Source organism: Blennius ocellaris (genome assembly GCF_963422515.1).
Source record: "Blennius ocellaris genome assembly, chromosome: 2".
NCBI lineage: Eukaryota > Metazoa > Chordata > Actinopteri > Blenniiformes > Blenniidae > Blennius > Blennius ocellaris.
The window spans coordinates 7,318,962-7,336,276 of NC_137651.1; the positions used below are offsets into that span (position 1 = coordinate 7,318,962).

Sequence of the window (17,315 nt, forward strand, 5' to 3'; positions counted from 1 at the left end):
ACCCCAGGAGATTCGTCCCTGCTGAAGGAAAGAGATAAACACTGTGTTTCTGTCTTTTCTGTGTGTGTGTGTGTGTGTGTGTGTGTGTGTGTGTGTGTGTGTGTGTGTGTGTGTGTGTGTGTGTGTGTGTGTGTGTGTGTGTGTGTGTGTGTGTGTGTGTGTGTGTGTGTGTGTGTGTGAGACAAATCCTCTGGTGCACTGAGAGCTATGTCTTTGTTACTCCGACAATAGTGCTCTGACACAAATGAAAAGGATTCCTTTTTCCTCCTCTGTCAAACACTTTTATCTTTCCTTCTCCAACTGTCAGCGTTTCTCCCCGTATTTCCCTCACACTCTCTGATTCTCCATTTGTGTATCTCAGCATTTCTCCTGCTGTCTCTCTCCCTCTCCTCCTGTCTCCTCTTGTCTTCATTAGCTTCCCCTCCTCCCGTTTTCATTTCGTCATTAACTCTGAATTTTTGGTGTCTGAGCCACAGTGAGGAGGAGAGTGTCACAACCGAGAGAAGCTGCGAATACAAATACAGAGCAGAAGAGTAAGAAATGGGGACAGGGGACATGGATTGGAGGAAAAGGAGAAGGCATTGTTAGTTGGATATCAAAGGCCAAAATGAGGGCGAGTGGCAGACAGTCATGTAAAAAAAAAAAAAAAACAAGCAGAAGAGAGAAAAAAGTAGAAGAGGAGGAGGAAAGAAACAGATGGAGAAGAGTGTTATGCACTACCATGGAGCCTGCAGCAGGATAAGTGATCCCAGTGGTAGATAGAAGGTCAGATACACACTGACTGTAATACCACTACTTAACCTTGGTGTATGACTACACTCACACACACACGCACACAATAGTGCACTTCACCACTTGCCTCCTGACAGACAGGCATACAGAAATGCAAACCCATACACACGCAACTGATGTGAGGCAGACATACTGAGAGCAGGACAGATGTCAAAACATCAGCATCTGCTCAGCATCACACACATAACGCTCAGAGCAAACACTCACACAAACGTATATTGAGCAAACAGCGTCCAAGCAACCCTGGGAGGGATCAAGGCTGATTTTTTTTTTTGATACGCTTGTGCTATCCCAGCTGGGACTTTGGCGCACGCCCGCGCGCACACACACACACACACACACCCAGCATTAGCCGGATACCACACTTTCTCATTTAGTTCTCAGAAACTTAATAGTTGCAGGTATTGGGGACATAAAGCAGCAGAAATATGCAGCTTAGAAATTTTAACCTATTTGTTCATGTCAGTCATCAAATGTACCTTATGTAGTTGCTGCTTCACAAGGTATTAACTCGTTCTTTACGAGCACGCATATATCCAAGTGTCAGTACTCGTGTATATGTACTGTATGTGTGCAATGCAGGGCTAATTGATTGTCCTAGTCAGCCCTGCTGTTCAGACTGCAGTGGCTGTCAGCAGGAGCCAACTGCTTCTCTAACAAGCTCCACAAACACACACATTCATGCTCGCACAAGCATTTACATTATGGCATAAAAACTCACATGCAAGCATCTCAAGGGTTGCCTGATATGCATGGCATTTTAAGAGATATTCTTGACTTTAAATGACAGACGTTAGATATGCGTGGATGATTCACTGATCATTTTTCACATGTGGCACCAACAGAAGCTCAGCTCTCAATAAAAGTTTGAAGAAGTCATTACAAACGAGATGAATTACCAGTTTTTAATCTGTTTCAGGAACAGTGACTGAGTTTTGGATGCCTGCGGAGCTTTAACTACTGCTGTTTCCCAAATGATCTTTGTTCGTACTGTTGTATATACAGTTTCTCAAATACCATGGAAGCTAATGCACATAAAGAGAGCACGCTGCATTAAGCCACACACACTTTACAAGTGCTCCCGCTCTAACAGGGAGGGTATTGCTGATGAAGTGTCGGTAAATACACTCCTTCACAGTGGAAGAGGTTACACAGGGACAAGCCCCTCTCATCTCTCATCCTATGGCTTTCTCTATCCTTCCCCTCCCTCAAACCCGCCTCACAATCTGTCGTTACAACTTGAGCTGGCTTCCCACACCTATCTGCTTCCTCCTTTTGCTTTCTCTCTTCATTTGCAGTCATAGATTTTTGGTTTATCATCCATTCACCCATTCATCTCTTTCTTCTCCATGTCCTCTCCTTTGTCTCTGTGTCTTCTAACTACACTTTCAGAGGATTATGTTTTAGCTTTTTCCTCAGAGGCTTGCTGTCAGATCCTGTCCTTTCAGCAGCACTGTGATTTTATACAATAACCTTCTTGTGCTGATGACGACAGGGTGTATTTTCATTGTATGGCTGTAGAATTGTCAAACAATGCACGAGTGATATTTGTGTGTTGTTCATTATCATACTGTGTAAAGTTCTCAGGGTAGGAGGCATCTCAAAGCATAAACTGATGAATCAACTTTGATAAGGGAAGAAATGTCTTCCAAGATAGAGGAGTAAGTCCAGTTGACCATTTACAATTTGTTTTGAGATTTCAGTGTTTTCAATGGTACTGGGAAACTCATTTTCCATATGTGACACGTGAGTCTACGATTGGGCTGCCGTACCACGGAAGTTCAGGGGGCATGAAATTATATATGTATCAATAGTTTGAGGTGAAATCAAACAAACTTGCTATCCAAAAAAGCTGTTGTTGTAATGAATGTGTTGATGTCTGCATTGATTATACATTTAAGCTGCAAGCTCCCAATTCGATTTTTGCATGGTTATGTTTTCTGCTTTCCTCCATGTTTATGCCAAAGCCCCCCCGTGTCAGCTTGTGCGTCCCGCCTCTGCATTCGGGTCTCAAGGCTGCCACAGTGTCTCTGCTGACCTGTCGTCGGTGCTGACTCAGGCATTGCCGGTCTCCCCCACCTCTGCATTATTCAGTGAGCTTAGCCAAGGTGTTAAACAGGAGCAGATCACAGCAGAGGATGGGAGCATGCTAAGTGGGCTGGAAAAAAATTAGGAAAATGTAGAGACGCTATAGCTTGGCAGTGCGACACTGAGGTGAGCTTATAGAAAGAAGACTAAAGGTCTTTCTTGTTTCCAATCATAGATGCTTCTTCACTTGGATTTAAGAATATAGATTGCTGACGCTGGCTAAAACACTCAAATCCACAGTAAATGGGTTTGTATTTTTTCTGCTGATGAATGAATTTGGTCCCTATGCAAAACTTTAGAAATGTATCAAAAGATTTCAGAGGCATTATAATATATAAAAGCAAAAGTATAACAAATGTGCATATCTCAGATCCAGCATCACCATGCAAGAGTAAATCAACACAGTGATTCAATACAGTTTCAATGCTGGACTTTCCTTTGTTTTTACAAATATGACATTATTCTTAGTGTACGTTGAGATCAATTGGAAAGTTACAATTTTAATTAAAACTCTCTGTTGCTCATAATGTCAAATTTAATTTGTCTCCATTACAATATTTACACACATCACAATACATATAGTTCTGAAAACATGTCTTATTTAAATTAAAGTTATAACCCTCATCGATTACTTTTTATCCCTATACAAATTTCAATTGTTTAAAGGAAAATATGTACTTTTAAACAACTGTACATACACATACATATAAATACTAGCAAGTACTTATTGAAAAACATGCTGCGATTTACAAGAACATCTTATCATTGTCACTTTACAGCCACATATTTTGTATGTTTACTAGCATGGAGCAGATCATCCTTCTTCTTACTATCCATTAGGCTAATTTGCCCCCGTCAACAGGTGTTCCGTCACAGATGCCTGGGAGCCACTTTGCAAAAGTTAAGTGGAGGTTTATGCTAATTGAAAGCCCAAAAGGACTCTTGAAACCTGCTGGTAAAGATGTAAGGACCAGCTAGAAAGCTCCACTGCCAGAGGAAAAATATATATATATTGTGAGTCACTGCTTTCCAGTGAGGTTTGGTTTTGTTGTTGCCTTTGAACTCGACGGAAAAGGTGAAATAATGATGACTTCACACAAATCGGTACAGATCACACCAAAGCAAGGGAAGCACTTTCACAAACATACAACATCACTTCTCAGCCAGAAAGCGTCTCGTGTCTTTGCTTATTTATGAATCCAACTTTCTGGTGGTGCCTTTACAGTGTTTGATGTGTAGAGGTTTCTTGGGGCTTTTCCTTGTTTTATCACAGTACAGTATAGTGTGGCCTTACTCAAATCAACTACACAACTTTTCTTTCTTGGGTATGGCCCTATTTTCTCACTTTTCCAACCTCATTTGTCCTCCTGTACCTCACTCAATTCACTGTCCTTCATCCACAATGATTTTGTTTTAATCTTCTTTCTGTCTAATTATTATTTTGACTTGTCTTCAACGGAATTTTGTCCTGTGTCGCCACTTCCTATTCCCGGCTTTGCGAGGTCATTTGCGTTGAGTCACAGACAGCCTTATAGCTCAGTACACATTGCTTTGGTCCTGTCACAGCTGTTTGTCTCGTCTCGTCTGTCCGTGTCACAGGGCATGAATTACTTTCAGCTTCAAAGGAATATGCACGCCCACATGTTCACGCACACTAAATGCACTTACAGAAAATCTTCAAAGTTCTCAAAGAGAGACATGCCCCCCCCCCCCCCCCCCCCCCCCCCGAACACCCACACTGCACACAAACTCTCATGCACATGCTGACACTGTCGCACCCACATTGAGAGACACAAAAAGGGTAAGGCCTCCTATGAGTGGATAATGGAGAGAGATGAGCACCCTACAGTGTTTTGGATTGTACTAAAATTGGCCCCAGGCAGGGGGTTATAAGGACAAGTGCTCGGTCATAATGAATCTTTACTTTTACTGCCCCTTTGCACAATACAATTATACACAGATGGAGGGAAAGATTTGGGGATGGGAGAAATGGGGGCGTGACTGTCTGATTTTACTGTCATTTCACAGCAAGATTAGTCAAGATACAGGGAGAACAAGAGGTTTTTTTTCTTTCTTTTTTTCACGTGGGTAGTAAAATGTGTGAGTCATTGTCTATACAGGGGACCTTCAATTTTTCTTTCTTTTTATACCCATGTGATGTTTAAAAAAAACCGCTGTGTTAGTTTCTTTAAAGAGTCTTTTGACACCCTCAATACAGTCAAATTCCTGGCCCCAGCACTTTGATCTCGGTTAACTCCGCCTCAGTCAATCTCCATGCTTGTCATTTTATCTCTTTGTCCTCATCGCTGTCGTGTTTGTTTCTAGAAATCACATTCTTCTTTACAACTATAACATGTTCCTCCAGACATTTCTGAATCAGCCTCTTTTTCTCTGAACCAAAAAGGAGCCTTTGATTTTATACAGTTGCTCATTAAGATAATAGCTGATAATAGATTTAGCACTAACAAGGGTATTGTATGTATTTTGTATTTTGTATTTTGTATTTTTTGTATTTATTTTGTTTCACCAAGCTTTTCTCTGTCTCTCCTCTCCTCTATCCTCTCACCCCAACCGGTTCGCAGAATGCCGCCACCTCTGAGTCTGGTTTCTGCAAAGGTTTCTCCTTGTTGAGGGAGTTTTTCCTTTCCACAGTCGCAAACACACCTGCTTGCTCATGTGGATATGTTGGGCTTTTCTATTTTCTCTATAACAGCAAATTAGAATGACTGTAAAGTATTTAAAAATAATAATAATAAAAAAAATAAGATAATAGCTGGAATGGTGATGTATAGATTAAGACTCAAAATAAAATCTTTATTCTATGGATGATGACAATACAAATCATGTTGTAACCAATGCACCCAAGCATTTAGGACTCAGGCATCTGGGAGGCTGTTCGTCTCGTCTCTCTTGCCGTTTGTTGGCAGCTATTGCTGAATGCTGATGTTTGGACATAGGCTGCTAATGTTTGTGTGACATGTAATTTTAGTTTGATAGATTTGAAGGGGAGACCAGAGAAAACGATTGCCGTAGTCCAGACAGGAGGTGACCCAGGAGTTGAGCTCTATGGCCGTGCTGACAAAGACAATTGATGTTGCATGATGTGATTGATGTGGGGTTGAAATAGTAAAGCAATATCAAAGTTGACAGCACGGCTCTTGACCTGAAAGGAGTGGGAAACAGAAGAATCTTAGCATTGTTTAGCAGAGTAGAAGGAAAACCAAGATTTGATGTCCTTGTTCACAGCCACAGAGGAAGTTGGATGGAAGGGTGGAGAGGTGGAACTGGGTGTCATCAGCAATAAAGCCGTACAGTATATTGATGGAAAATATGCAGATAGACTATGAAGAGAATTAGACCGAGGACACAGCCGAGAGGAACACCAGGGGAGAAAGGTAATAGCTTGGAACTCATCCATCCATCCAGTGTGCTCAGAGAGACTTGATTTGAACCAGTCCAGGGATGTATAAGATAATTCAATGGATGCCACTGTGTTGAGGATGGAGTGGAAGGAAGTGTCAATGGCTGCACTCAGGTCAAGGAAGGATCACAGTGGGTGAAAGTCCAGTCAGCGGGAGTCAATAGGTCATTGGTGAGGTTATTTTGATGAGGGTTGTTTAATGAGCTCATACCTATAAAACTGATTAAAAAGAACCAGCATTCATTGACCATCAACATTTGACTGATTCTTACCATTTTTCTTTTTATCATATATTCATGACCACCTGACCACTCGTAGATGGTGAACAAACTAATACAACAGCAATGTTGTGGCTAATAGATGGGCATAAGGTATATATATTTCTATATATGCCCACACTCATGTACAGCGGCACATTCGCGTACAGCGACACACCCGCAGGCCTGTTTTTTTTTCTATAATTCATGCGTATAGACATCCCAGCTGCCTCGGCACATATGTAACTCTCAGCTGAATGCTTATGTGGCCTGCCTAATGTACTGGACATGCCGACCCATACCCTCTCCTTGACCACACATTTTCCTTCTTGACCATCTCAATAGTTCGACCCGAAAGCAACTGAAATGCTGCTCTCATCTCCATTCTTTATATATTCTGCTTCCCTCACCATGCCATCACTCCACCCCAGTATCCAAATTCTTACTTTTATAAGAGATTCCAAAAAACACATGCAGCTTCTTTGCCGAAAAAAAAAAATGAAAGAATCTAATTGGTTTTTAATAATGAGGAGTCAGGAAAAGAATAAGCTGAAATGCATGAGTGAAATATCAACCAGAGCAGGACCGTATTACAGTGGTATTTCACAATTATTTTCAGGATATTAGCACAAGTTTGTCTTAGTCCCATATGCATTCCAGCATGGCAATATATGTCAAATATTCATTAGTTTAAGCCAAAAAAGTAAAAAAAATAATTGAGACTAAGTGTTTCTAATGTGATCAGAAAGAGCGCAACACCAAAGCAGAGGATATGGTGCAGGATGGAGAGAACATGGCAGGGGAATTGAAGGAGAAGAGAAGAGATGTTGGGCGAGAACCGATGCTGACCAAAGCTGACACCCCTCGGCATGCAGTGTTCACCCCCAGGGCAAGTGTGTGTGCGTATGTTGTTTATGTCTTTTTCATGCCTCCATGCTTGTGTGAGCGTGACTGAGAAACAGGGGAGAATATTTAAAGCTGATTTGTCATGAGAGAGTGGCAAAACAGTGGAGCCAGCATCGGCTTTGATAAGCGCGTGCACAACACACACACACACACACACACACACACACACACACACACACACACACACACACACACACACACACACACACACACACACACACACACACACACACACACACACACACACACACACACACACACACACACACACACAGTAACTGTATATAGGCCTCAAGCTAACATTTAACCAGATGGAGGCTTTGGTTATTTCTCTCAGGGGGAAAATACTCTGAGGGCGACACCGACCCATATATAGTGACTAGCAGATGTGCACATACATACCCACTATACACAAACACAACAAAAGATTGACACACTCATGTATGGACAGCCGGACACACACTGGCATACATGCTCATGGTGTTTAGAAACAGTTCCATTGCTAATGGGAAATGTTTTACGCATGGTTACCAAACACAGATGAATAAACACTTCAGTCAATAACCCAGAATAACAGCGAGTGGATAAGTTCTAATAATAACGATATAGAGGGTTGTTTTTTTTTGTTTCCCTTCCAAGATCAAAGTTCAGCCGCATTCTCGATGATGCTTTTGAGCCAGTTATTGCCTCACAGTATGAGTGCCTTTGGCCTAAGTTTATGCAGCATACAAATAACTATGTAGAATGCTGACTGCTTTTTTCGTGTGTTACTTCTATGCATGTCAGACATTTTATGCATGTTGTGTTTGTACTTGAGGCGTGGTACCATGGATTGGACCAAAGCAGCACAAATTCATGTGGAGAGAAAAAAATAAATCCCACTTCAGTTTACTTTGTGATGCAAGTATGTAGCAAACTGATTCCTTTTATCACAAACATCTGTATGTCTGGCTAAGTATGATCATGTTGTTCTGGTAAAAGTTGGTAGATAAAACCACCTGAGAGTGTGTGATCCACATTAAAACAGTAAATAAATCAACACATTGGCAGTATTAGTAATACAGATATTCTGCAGATGCTGACACACACACACGCACGCACGCACACACACACACACACACACACACACACACACACACACACACACACACACACACACACACACACACACACACACACACACACACACACACACACACACACACACACACACACACACACACACACACGCATACACACATGCCCTTTCAGGCAGCTCCTGGTTCAATCTTTCCCAAGGACACTTTGACATGCACTGGACAAGAAAGGGGATTGAACTGCCTACCGCGAGACTGGAATACTATATGCTCAACTAACTGAGACATTGCTGCCCCTGCTTAATACAGATGCCTTTGGCCCATGTTGGATTGATGCCCAAATTGATCTGCATTAGACTTTTGAAGTGGAACCAGACGTGCTCCTTCACTCTTGTATTAGTATCTTGTCACTGCTGACAGGATTTGGCATTTAAACCTCTCATAACCATAACTGCAGGTGTGTTTGTATTTGCAACATTTTGAAACTGACAGTAGGCAGAGGAGTTAAGCTTTACATCCATATATAGTCATTAGAGTTATTACAGTTCAACTATCTAATCACAGAAAAAAGTTCCATTTGTCAACATCTGTGACACCAGCCTCTCAATCATTGAAAACACACAGTAATATTGAATACCTGATATATAAAGAGGGAGAAATACACGTAAGCATTGCATGTTGAACAATGTTTCATCAATAAAGAGAAAATAAATCCAGTGCAGCAAGAATGATTGTAGTTAAAAGGTTTAAGGAGCCTTTTTTGACTATTTGCTAGGTTTGCTTGATTGGATGTCAGCATTCCTATTTCCACTAATTTCCTTTCACAAGTAATCACACCACATTGTGTTAATTCAGCCTAACCGGTCAAATTGCGAAATGTGTGGGTTTCATTTTTGAGTTGCCTCGACAATCCAGTTCCACCTGTTTCCATTCACTGTGCTAGATTATGCTGACCATCTCCTTAGCCATAACCTCAGATTAAGTGGACAGATCCAAGCTTGTTCGGAACCTTGTCGCCTCATTGTCTGCCAAAAAAAAAAACTTTACATGCACATTAAATTTATATGGATTTTATCACATTTGTGTAAGAACTTTGTTTGTAGAATCAAAATGTACGAAACCCTCATTCTACAACAATATAAAACATCTGCTTCTTAAGATTAAGAAAATAGGAAATTAACAAAGAATGCAAACAGAAACACTGCATTTCTCTGGGGAGTGTATTGCTGCTAAAAGTGAATGTATGATGTACGTGCCATTACCTTGTGTTGTGGCTTATAAGAATTCATTTTGAGAAGATGAAAGCCAGACAGGATATGTTAGACAGGGAAAGGCAGATGTAGGAAATGGGGCCACCTTGTTATAGGTAATGTCCTGTGGGAGTATGGCTCGGAGTGGGAATGTGATTATGCAGACTGTCACTCACAATAAGTAGTTTCTGTTGAATAGAGACTTGGGGGGGGGGGGGTTAAGTTCAGTATTAGTCATGAATCTAGTCATCTATGATGTTGAAAAAGCAATATTTAATTAGAAAAGCGGTTGGAAATTTCATCTTTTTCTAATTAGCTTTTTTTTTGTGTGACTTCAGGATATTATCTGGTTGTTGGGGGTTTTTTTTCCAGTGAAGCACCATGCTGCTGGATGATTAGAGCGTGATTGGCGCTTGGATCAGAAATAGATCTCAAAGCCATGAAGAACATCACACCCTGGCTTTAGAGGGGGGACGAGCCAAGCTTAATTAGTCAGGATTTTATCCACACACAACCTTGCAGCAAATACAAATACACCCATATAATCGATCAGATTTTTTATTTATAAGCGCTCAGCCACAAACACTTTAATATGCCCCGCACATACAAATCCAACACAAAGTCACGAAGCGTCATTGTCACAGTTATTTAGGTGTCAGATCAGGAGTCTGAAAGCTTAATTGCCAGAGTGAGACATGCTATGCATGTGTGAGATACAGACTGAGAAAGTGTGAGTGTGTTTATATGCAGGCTGAGAGTCAGATCGTCTTTGATATTGTCAGCACAGCATTACCAGAATATCAACTTTCTGTCATGGTTTGTGGGGATAAATATTAAAATGTAGGTTTAGTGCACAGGTCCCACTATGCACCAAGTTTTAGTGACACAGAGTTCAAAGTTTTGGGGCTTTGATTGGAAACACACATACAACATGGCATCTTTGGTTATCAACACAATTAAAACAAAGACATTCAAAGCCCAACAAAACATGAAGACTGAAATACATTTTAGCACATTCAAATTTAAGCAGTTAACTAATTTGTTATATTCAATAAGAGATCTCTCGGATTGTTCATGATTGTACATTGTCCATACTTTCTCATCATTTGAAAAGCATTACCATATTCAATATTTTTTAAATATCTCTTAAAAAATCCCACTGACTGTACAAGTTTGTGTTTGAACAACAAAAAAAAAACAATTTTATTTTTTAATTTAAGAACATTTGGAGCAATCCCATCCAAAGCTGTTCTGATTTGTGGACTGATGATTAGGAATTATTCGAAATCCTTAAAACAGGATGAACATTGAATTAGTTACCTTGATTTATGAAAATGCATGAATAGGCTGTAAATATGTAAATAAAGGAAATAACTCAGTCATCAATTTAAGTTACAGTATTACATGGACTGACAATGTGCCTCATCAGAGGGGGGCTAAGAAACATTGAAACATTCTGCTGAATGGGGGGGGGGGGGGGGGGGGGGAAACCAGATAGGGCTAGACCTTAAATGGTGCATTCTAATGCATTCTGGACGACTAAATACAGCATTGTGACATGTAGATTTTTCTTCTTCACAGTAATATATTTCCTTTCGTCGATATTTTTGCTGATGTAGCCGATATATTATCTTGCTTCGTTAAAATGTTTTTTTTTTTCTTTTAAGGTTAAGGTTTTTCTTTGGTGATTATTTTCACTTGTAACTGTACCTGTATTTGTACCTGTACCTGACTCTCCTCACTTCAGACTTCACTACATGTACTTGGTGATGGCCCCTGTAGTTGACACATGACTTCTATCTGCATCCCATTCACCTGTAGACTGTGAACTCTGAAATAATTTCTATTATCATCTTATTAGTTCTTAACTGAATATTAGATGCTTATTTGTTATCTGCATTCCACCTGTAACTCAATCCCAAGGCTTTAGCATGTCACAGTCACGCATTAAACTGATGATGGAGCAAGCGTGATTGTCAACACTTATATCAAAATCAGCATTTTCACAAGAAATAATATTTTATTCTTCAATACAAAAACATGAATAATGTGCAGTTATCCAAACGTGTAAACATTTTGGAAATGAAAAATTAGATGGATCATATGAATTGACCAATCACGTTGCTTTTTACTGGGCATAATACAACGGAAGTCAGTTGTGGGATGTGTACTCGAGCCGATAATTTGCTCTATTTTGGCCAAAACATCATACGTTTTGGCCTAGTCTATCTCACAAAATAGATTTAGCTCCTAATGGGACTTTCAGGTAAAATACACAGAAAATTGGCAGAAGCAGCATCAGACTAATGTAACTAAAATTGAGACTATTTTGGGGAGATGATTTACTTGAACAACATGTTCTTACATGCCTGGTTAAATCCAGTGATAGCTGGTTCCACATTTTCATCTTCATGATGGATGTCAGAGCTACCAAATCTTCAGCTTGTAGATTATCTTTTGTACATCTGTAAAGTTCATATTTAAAATCATCCTGATTTTTGTCAAAAGTCTTAGAAAAATATTGTTTATGTATAATTCAAACAACCCCAAAAAATGTATTTCCAAAAGAATCTTTGAGGAAACATTTATTTAAGGCATGCGCGAGATAGGAAATCACAGTATTTTACTGCATGGCCAATTATTTTTAATGCATACGATAAACCCACAGACTAAGTTGTCCGGTAGAACCAATATTTATTTGTTATAAACCATACTGTTCCGGACTGGGTTATCCAAAAATGGTATATGAGCGAATCAAAGTCATCAAACCCCCAGTGGACAAAAAAGAAGCAGCAGTTACTTTGTAAAAAATAAAGAAGAAACTCACTGCAATTTTTTTGCATTTCAAGCTCTTCTGATTACTGTTGTGAGTCAAGTTTGACACAGCTGGTCTACATTGTAAAAACCATTTGTACTTTAAAGTAAACCACAGAAATTGCATGCAATCACTCATGAAAAACGTAGGCGATCTGTACTCGCATGTTTTTATGTTGACTTTCAGCCAGTGAATTGTGCTGTAATGTGAAAGACGTGCAAGAGTGATGCTGAAGTATTTTGTCTTTCTAAGGAGAGTACACAAACCTGGCTAATAAAAACCTGCCATAAACCAATACACTATCAATCGTGGCTCCGATCTTAATTAATGGGCATAAAATATAGATACATCACATATGTTGGCATTTATGGCCTGGAATATGCATTATGAATTTAAATATATGTGAATATTTTACAGTAATTTTATTAAAATGCTCAGCTCTGATGCAGTTGCTGTTTAATTTTAGTTGCAGTGGGCTGAGGTATAACACTGAATAAAAATTTACCAGATCCCCCATATAGTCTGCTTTGCTCTCAGATGTAACAGCCTGATCTTAAGTCTAAAATAAAATCCTCCCGGATACAAAACTGCCAGTTTCTAGAGCAGTTATTTTTCTGTACAAGATCTTCAACTCAAACTCTTTGCTTAATTATTATATCATTTGCATTAACTTGCAGAGGTGTCACTGACATCACTGCATGATTTATATTAAGGTCAATGGTGCGAGTGTGGAACAGAATCCTAAAAATCTCCTGCAGCTCCAACATTTGCATTTAAAAAAAAAAATCATTTTAGTGTATCGCTTTTTTCTTAATGTCTACTCATACATTTAGCCTGGGTTGGGGCATCACACACACACACACACACAAACACACACACACACACACACACACACACACACACACACACACAAACACACACACACACACACACACACACACACACACACACACACACACACACACACACACACACACACTTTTATGACTGAGTGGACCGACACAGTCAGGCTTCTGATCAGCAGGGTGGAAGAATTCTATTACAAACATATTCTGCTCCAGCACACATATACACATTCACATGTGTCGAACGGCCCAAAATTGAACATACATGCTGTCATACATTACAACATGTAACACATTCTTAGTTGCAGTCGACTGCTGAAGCTTGAATTTAAAGAAGGTGTGGCTGCTGAGGGAATAGAGTGGGATCGACGGAAAGGGGCAGGAGGAGGAATTAAGTGAAGTTTGCAGTGAAGAGGTGGAAGAGAAGGCCAAAACTTCATCATCATCTCTCTCGGGGGTGCAGGCTGCATTGCCTTGATTATGCATTCAGCTCTCAAGCAAGAAAGAAAAAAAAAAAAAAAAAAACACCACTCAGAAAATACAGCCCTGTCAGCCGACTTCAGCACAAAGCCTGACCTTCTCCCTGTGTGTGTGTGTGTGTGTGTGTGTGTGTGTGTGTGTGTGTGTGTGTGTGTGTGTGTGTGTGTGTGTGTGTGTGTGTGTGTGTGTGTGTGCGTGCGTGTGTGTGTGTGTGTGTGTGTGTGTGTGTGTAATTTATTCTCTAATTCTCAATAAGTCAACACTTGCATTTTGTTTCGTAACTCAGAATTAGACTCATGATTGCATTGATTAGACAGGATTAGATATTCAGTGGCTGTGATGGTGAAGCTCATCAGTACTGATGAGCAATTACTATACTGTAATCACAACTTTCAGCAACATAGCTAATAAGCAAATCCAAGTGACGGATAGTTTTAAAACATTTTCCCGAATCAATTGGTGAAATAAATTGAAATGCAATAATTGACAGATTTCTTTTATATTGAAGTGTTCTAGAAAATGATGATACTAAACCAATTAATGTCTTTTTACATATATCAGTCTGACAAATCTGATCGCGGGGAAAGAGGTCTTGTGTGCATACTGATTCTATGAGTTCAAACTACATTTTTGATGTTACATCACAGCACTTTTATCTATTTATTTGAGACTGAGATTGACACTGACAGTCAATTACTGACTCCAACATCTGCCCATATGTTGCCCTATCTGACATGAATACAAGTCGTGGAATAAATGTCTGAATTCAGAGTTCTTGCAGATTGTTTTCACTTTTAATTGTGACTAACTATAGCAGAATTGAAAACACCCCCCAAAAAAAGCTCTTTGTTATAAGATGCTGTGATTGTTTTGTCAACCATCACAATTTGTTCCTCTTCATTCGGTTTTCATGTTTTTACATTTTTAAGACTTTTTACACATCAACTTTGAGAATAAAATGTTCTTGTACCCTAACCCTCCACCCTTTACACATGAAATGCTCCACTGCTCTTATACAGTATCGGTCACATTTACAAATGCACCCATCTGTTTTATAAACTGTGGTGAGAGTTAACTGTGGGCCACACACTAACAATCCCAAATCACCAAATTAAAAGAATATGCAAACGTCACACAGAAAGGCCCCAAAGTATGGACTTGAACCTGGAATAATTTAGCTGTGGGATGAAAGTGTGAACCACTATCTTACAGTGCAGCATTATATATGAATAAAACCTATCTTTGTATTTTGAGGTGTCTTAATTTTTTGCCTTTCTGTAAAAATGTTTATTGATTGATACTTAACTATTGTTTGTGCATGTTTCTGGTATGGTGCTCATTATTACTTGCACCAGGACTAACTGATTAGTTGTAACCACTAACACACAGCAATCGTCTCACTGCAGACTTGTACCGCAAAGACGAAAACGTCACTGTAACCATGGTGGGCGGAGCCATCCACAGTCCACGCTACCCCAACGCCTACCCTCGCAACCTGCTGTTGTCATGGAAACTGCTATCGCCACCAGGCAGCCATATACACCTGGAGTTTGACGTACAATTTGGCCTGGAGGAAGCCGACAACGGAGTGTGCAGGTAAAAACACTAAATCCAGAGAGATGAAAATCACTGGCGTCGATGAAGGAGAGACTAGAGGATTAAAGGAGGAGATAAAGCAAAGCGTGTGCCAAAAAGTTAAAGAGTATAAAACAAACCTAAAAGAAACATGACACCTAAAAAGAAGAAAAAGGGATTGAGATAGTGTGCAAGGCCCAAAAAGAAGAGAGCGAATTACAAGCAGCGACAAAAGCAGAAAAGTCAGACAAAAGGAGCAGTGATTAAGGAACGAGAGCGTGAGATGGAACAGGGAGACGATCGGATATTGTGACAAAGAGCACATGGAAGGTTTATTGGTGCAAGTCGAAAGAAAAGTAAAAATACATTGAATGTATTCGCTAATGTTTTGGAATCATTGCGTCAACAACTTCAAGGGCGTTAATGAAAAGAACACTGAAAAGCGTTTGGTAGAGGAATCACTGTAAGGGAGATGGATAGCTAAAGTTTGCTTTCTTGGCAAGAAGTGTAAGAAGTTTGTCCTTGAGGGCTGAAGGGAGAAATAGACTTTTTAATCCCCATATGCAACTCGGCCGTCTTTGTAAGCACTTTCCTAAAAAGACAAAGAGAAGCAGTTGGGGGTAAAATAAAAAATAAAAAAGGGAGGGGTAGAAAGGAGAAACAAGCCTTGCCCACTTTTTGACATCGCACTTGTCACATTAAAAGGCATGTTTAAGTGCATCTTTTATTGTTGGTTGAGACATGTACTTCAGGGACATTTCAGCAAAGTTATTTAAAAAGATAAAGAATAATTTGCTGTTGTCAAGCACTATTGTTGCAGAACGGTAAATACTGCTGGGTGAGATGTAAAATGGGTCTCATCTACTTCAAATCGGCAAACAGAAATTCTGCTTCTGCATGAAACCGTCACGATGGTCATAAAACAAAACACAACACAACAATGAAAACTGGGGGAGTCATTGCTTTGTTTCGCTCAATGCTGTGCTGAGAACAAGGACCCACCCTAACTCACCAGCATCCCCAGGCTTAGGCCCCATTTACATGATGTAATTCATATTCATATAAATAGAAAACATTCTGAATATTTTAAGCGTCTGTTCACACAACAGTGTTTAGAGCCACTATGAAAACGTAACTTTATAGTTTAGTTTGAAGTTATAGCAATCTAATCGCATCATCTGTCCATACGAATTACAGTGTACTTACCATTGTTACTGTTAATAGCATATTGTTCTCTGCACACATGTGCAGTTTCATTACATAAACAACCAATATCACCAACTTGTGGCTTGGCATGCCAACCACATCATTTCAGCTTTTCTGCTATTGCCGTGTAAACACAAAACTTTTCTGAAGCAACAACGCAGAAACAATATCATGTAAAGTTGGCCTCAGAAAGTGTATTTTAAAAGAGTATTGATTTCTTTTTTTAATTTAAATGTTCTACGTTAACGATGAATCTAAGCTGCATTTAGTTTCTGTGGAGGAAAATAAATACGTTTTCACAAGTGATCTGTCATCATGTTGGAACTCTCCAAAACTTCCCGGTGTCGGACTCCCAGTTCGGCAAGGTTGAGATATATATCACGTATTTTTACAGTGTGATTGGAATCTTTTCCACCTCCCACTTACTCATGAGCCCACAACTAGTCTGATCGGCAAATCAGTCAAAGTTAGGATACTAATGTATTTTTCTAAGGTGAAACCTGATACAAAAGAAACATGTCAGAAATGCCACTGTAGGCATGTTTCTATGCCTCCTTCAATAATCGGAAACCAAGCCTCAGGGTATTAGAAAAATTTGCACTCT

At 39.8% G+C, this 17,315-nt stretch overlaps 1 protein-coding gene across 1 annotated transcript in view; it reads left to right on the top strand.

Moving 5' to 3' along the window:
- pdgfd (platelet derived growth factor d) overlaps positions 1-17,315 on the top strand; it is a 62,786-nt gene that overhangs the window by 15,717 nt on the left and 29,754 nt on the right. The window contains exon 2 of the mRNA XM_080512605.1: positions 15,337-15,526. Within this exon, the coding sequence (XP_080368731.1) occupies positions 15,337-15,526 (190 nt within the window). The remainder of the gene's footprint in view (positions 1-15,336; positions 15,527-17,315) is intronic.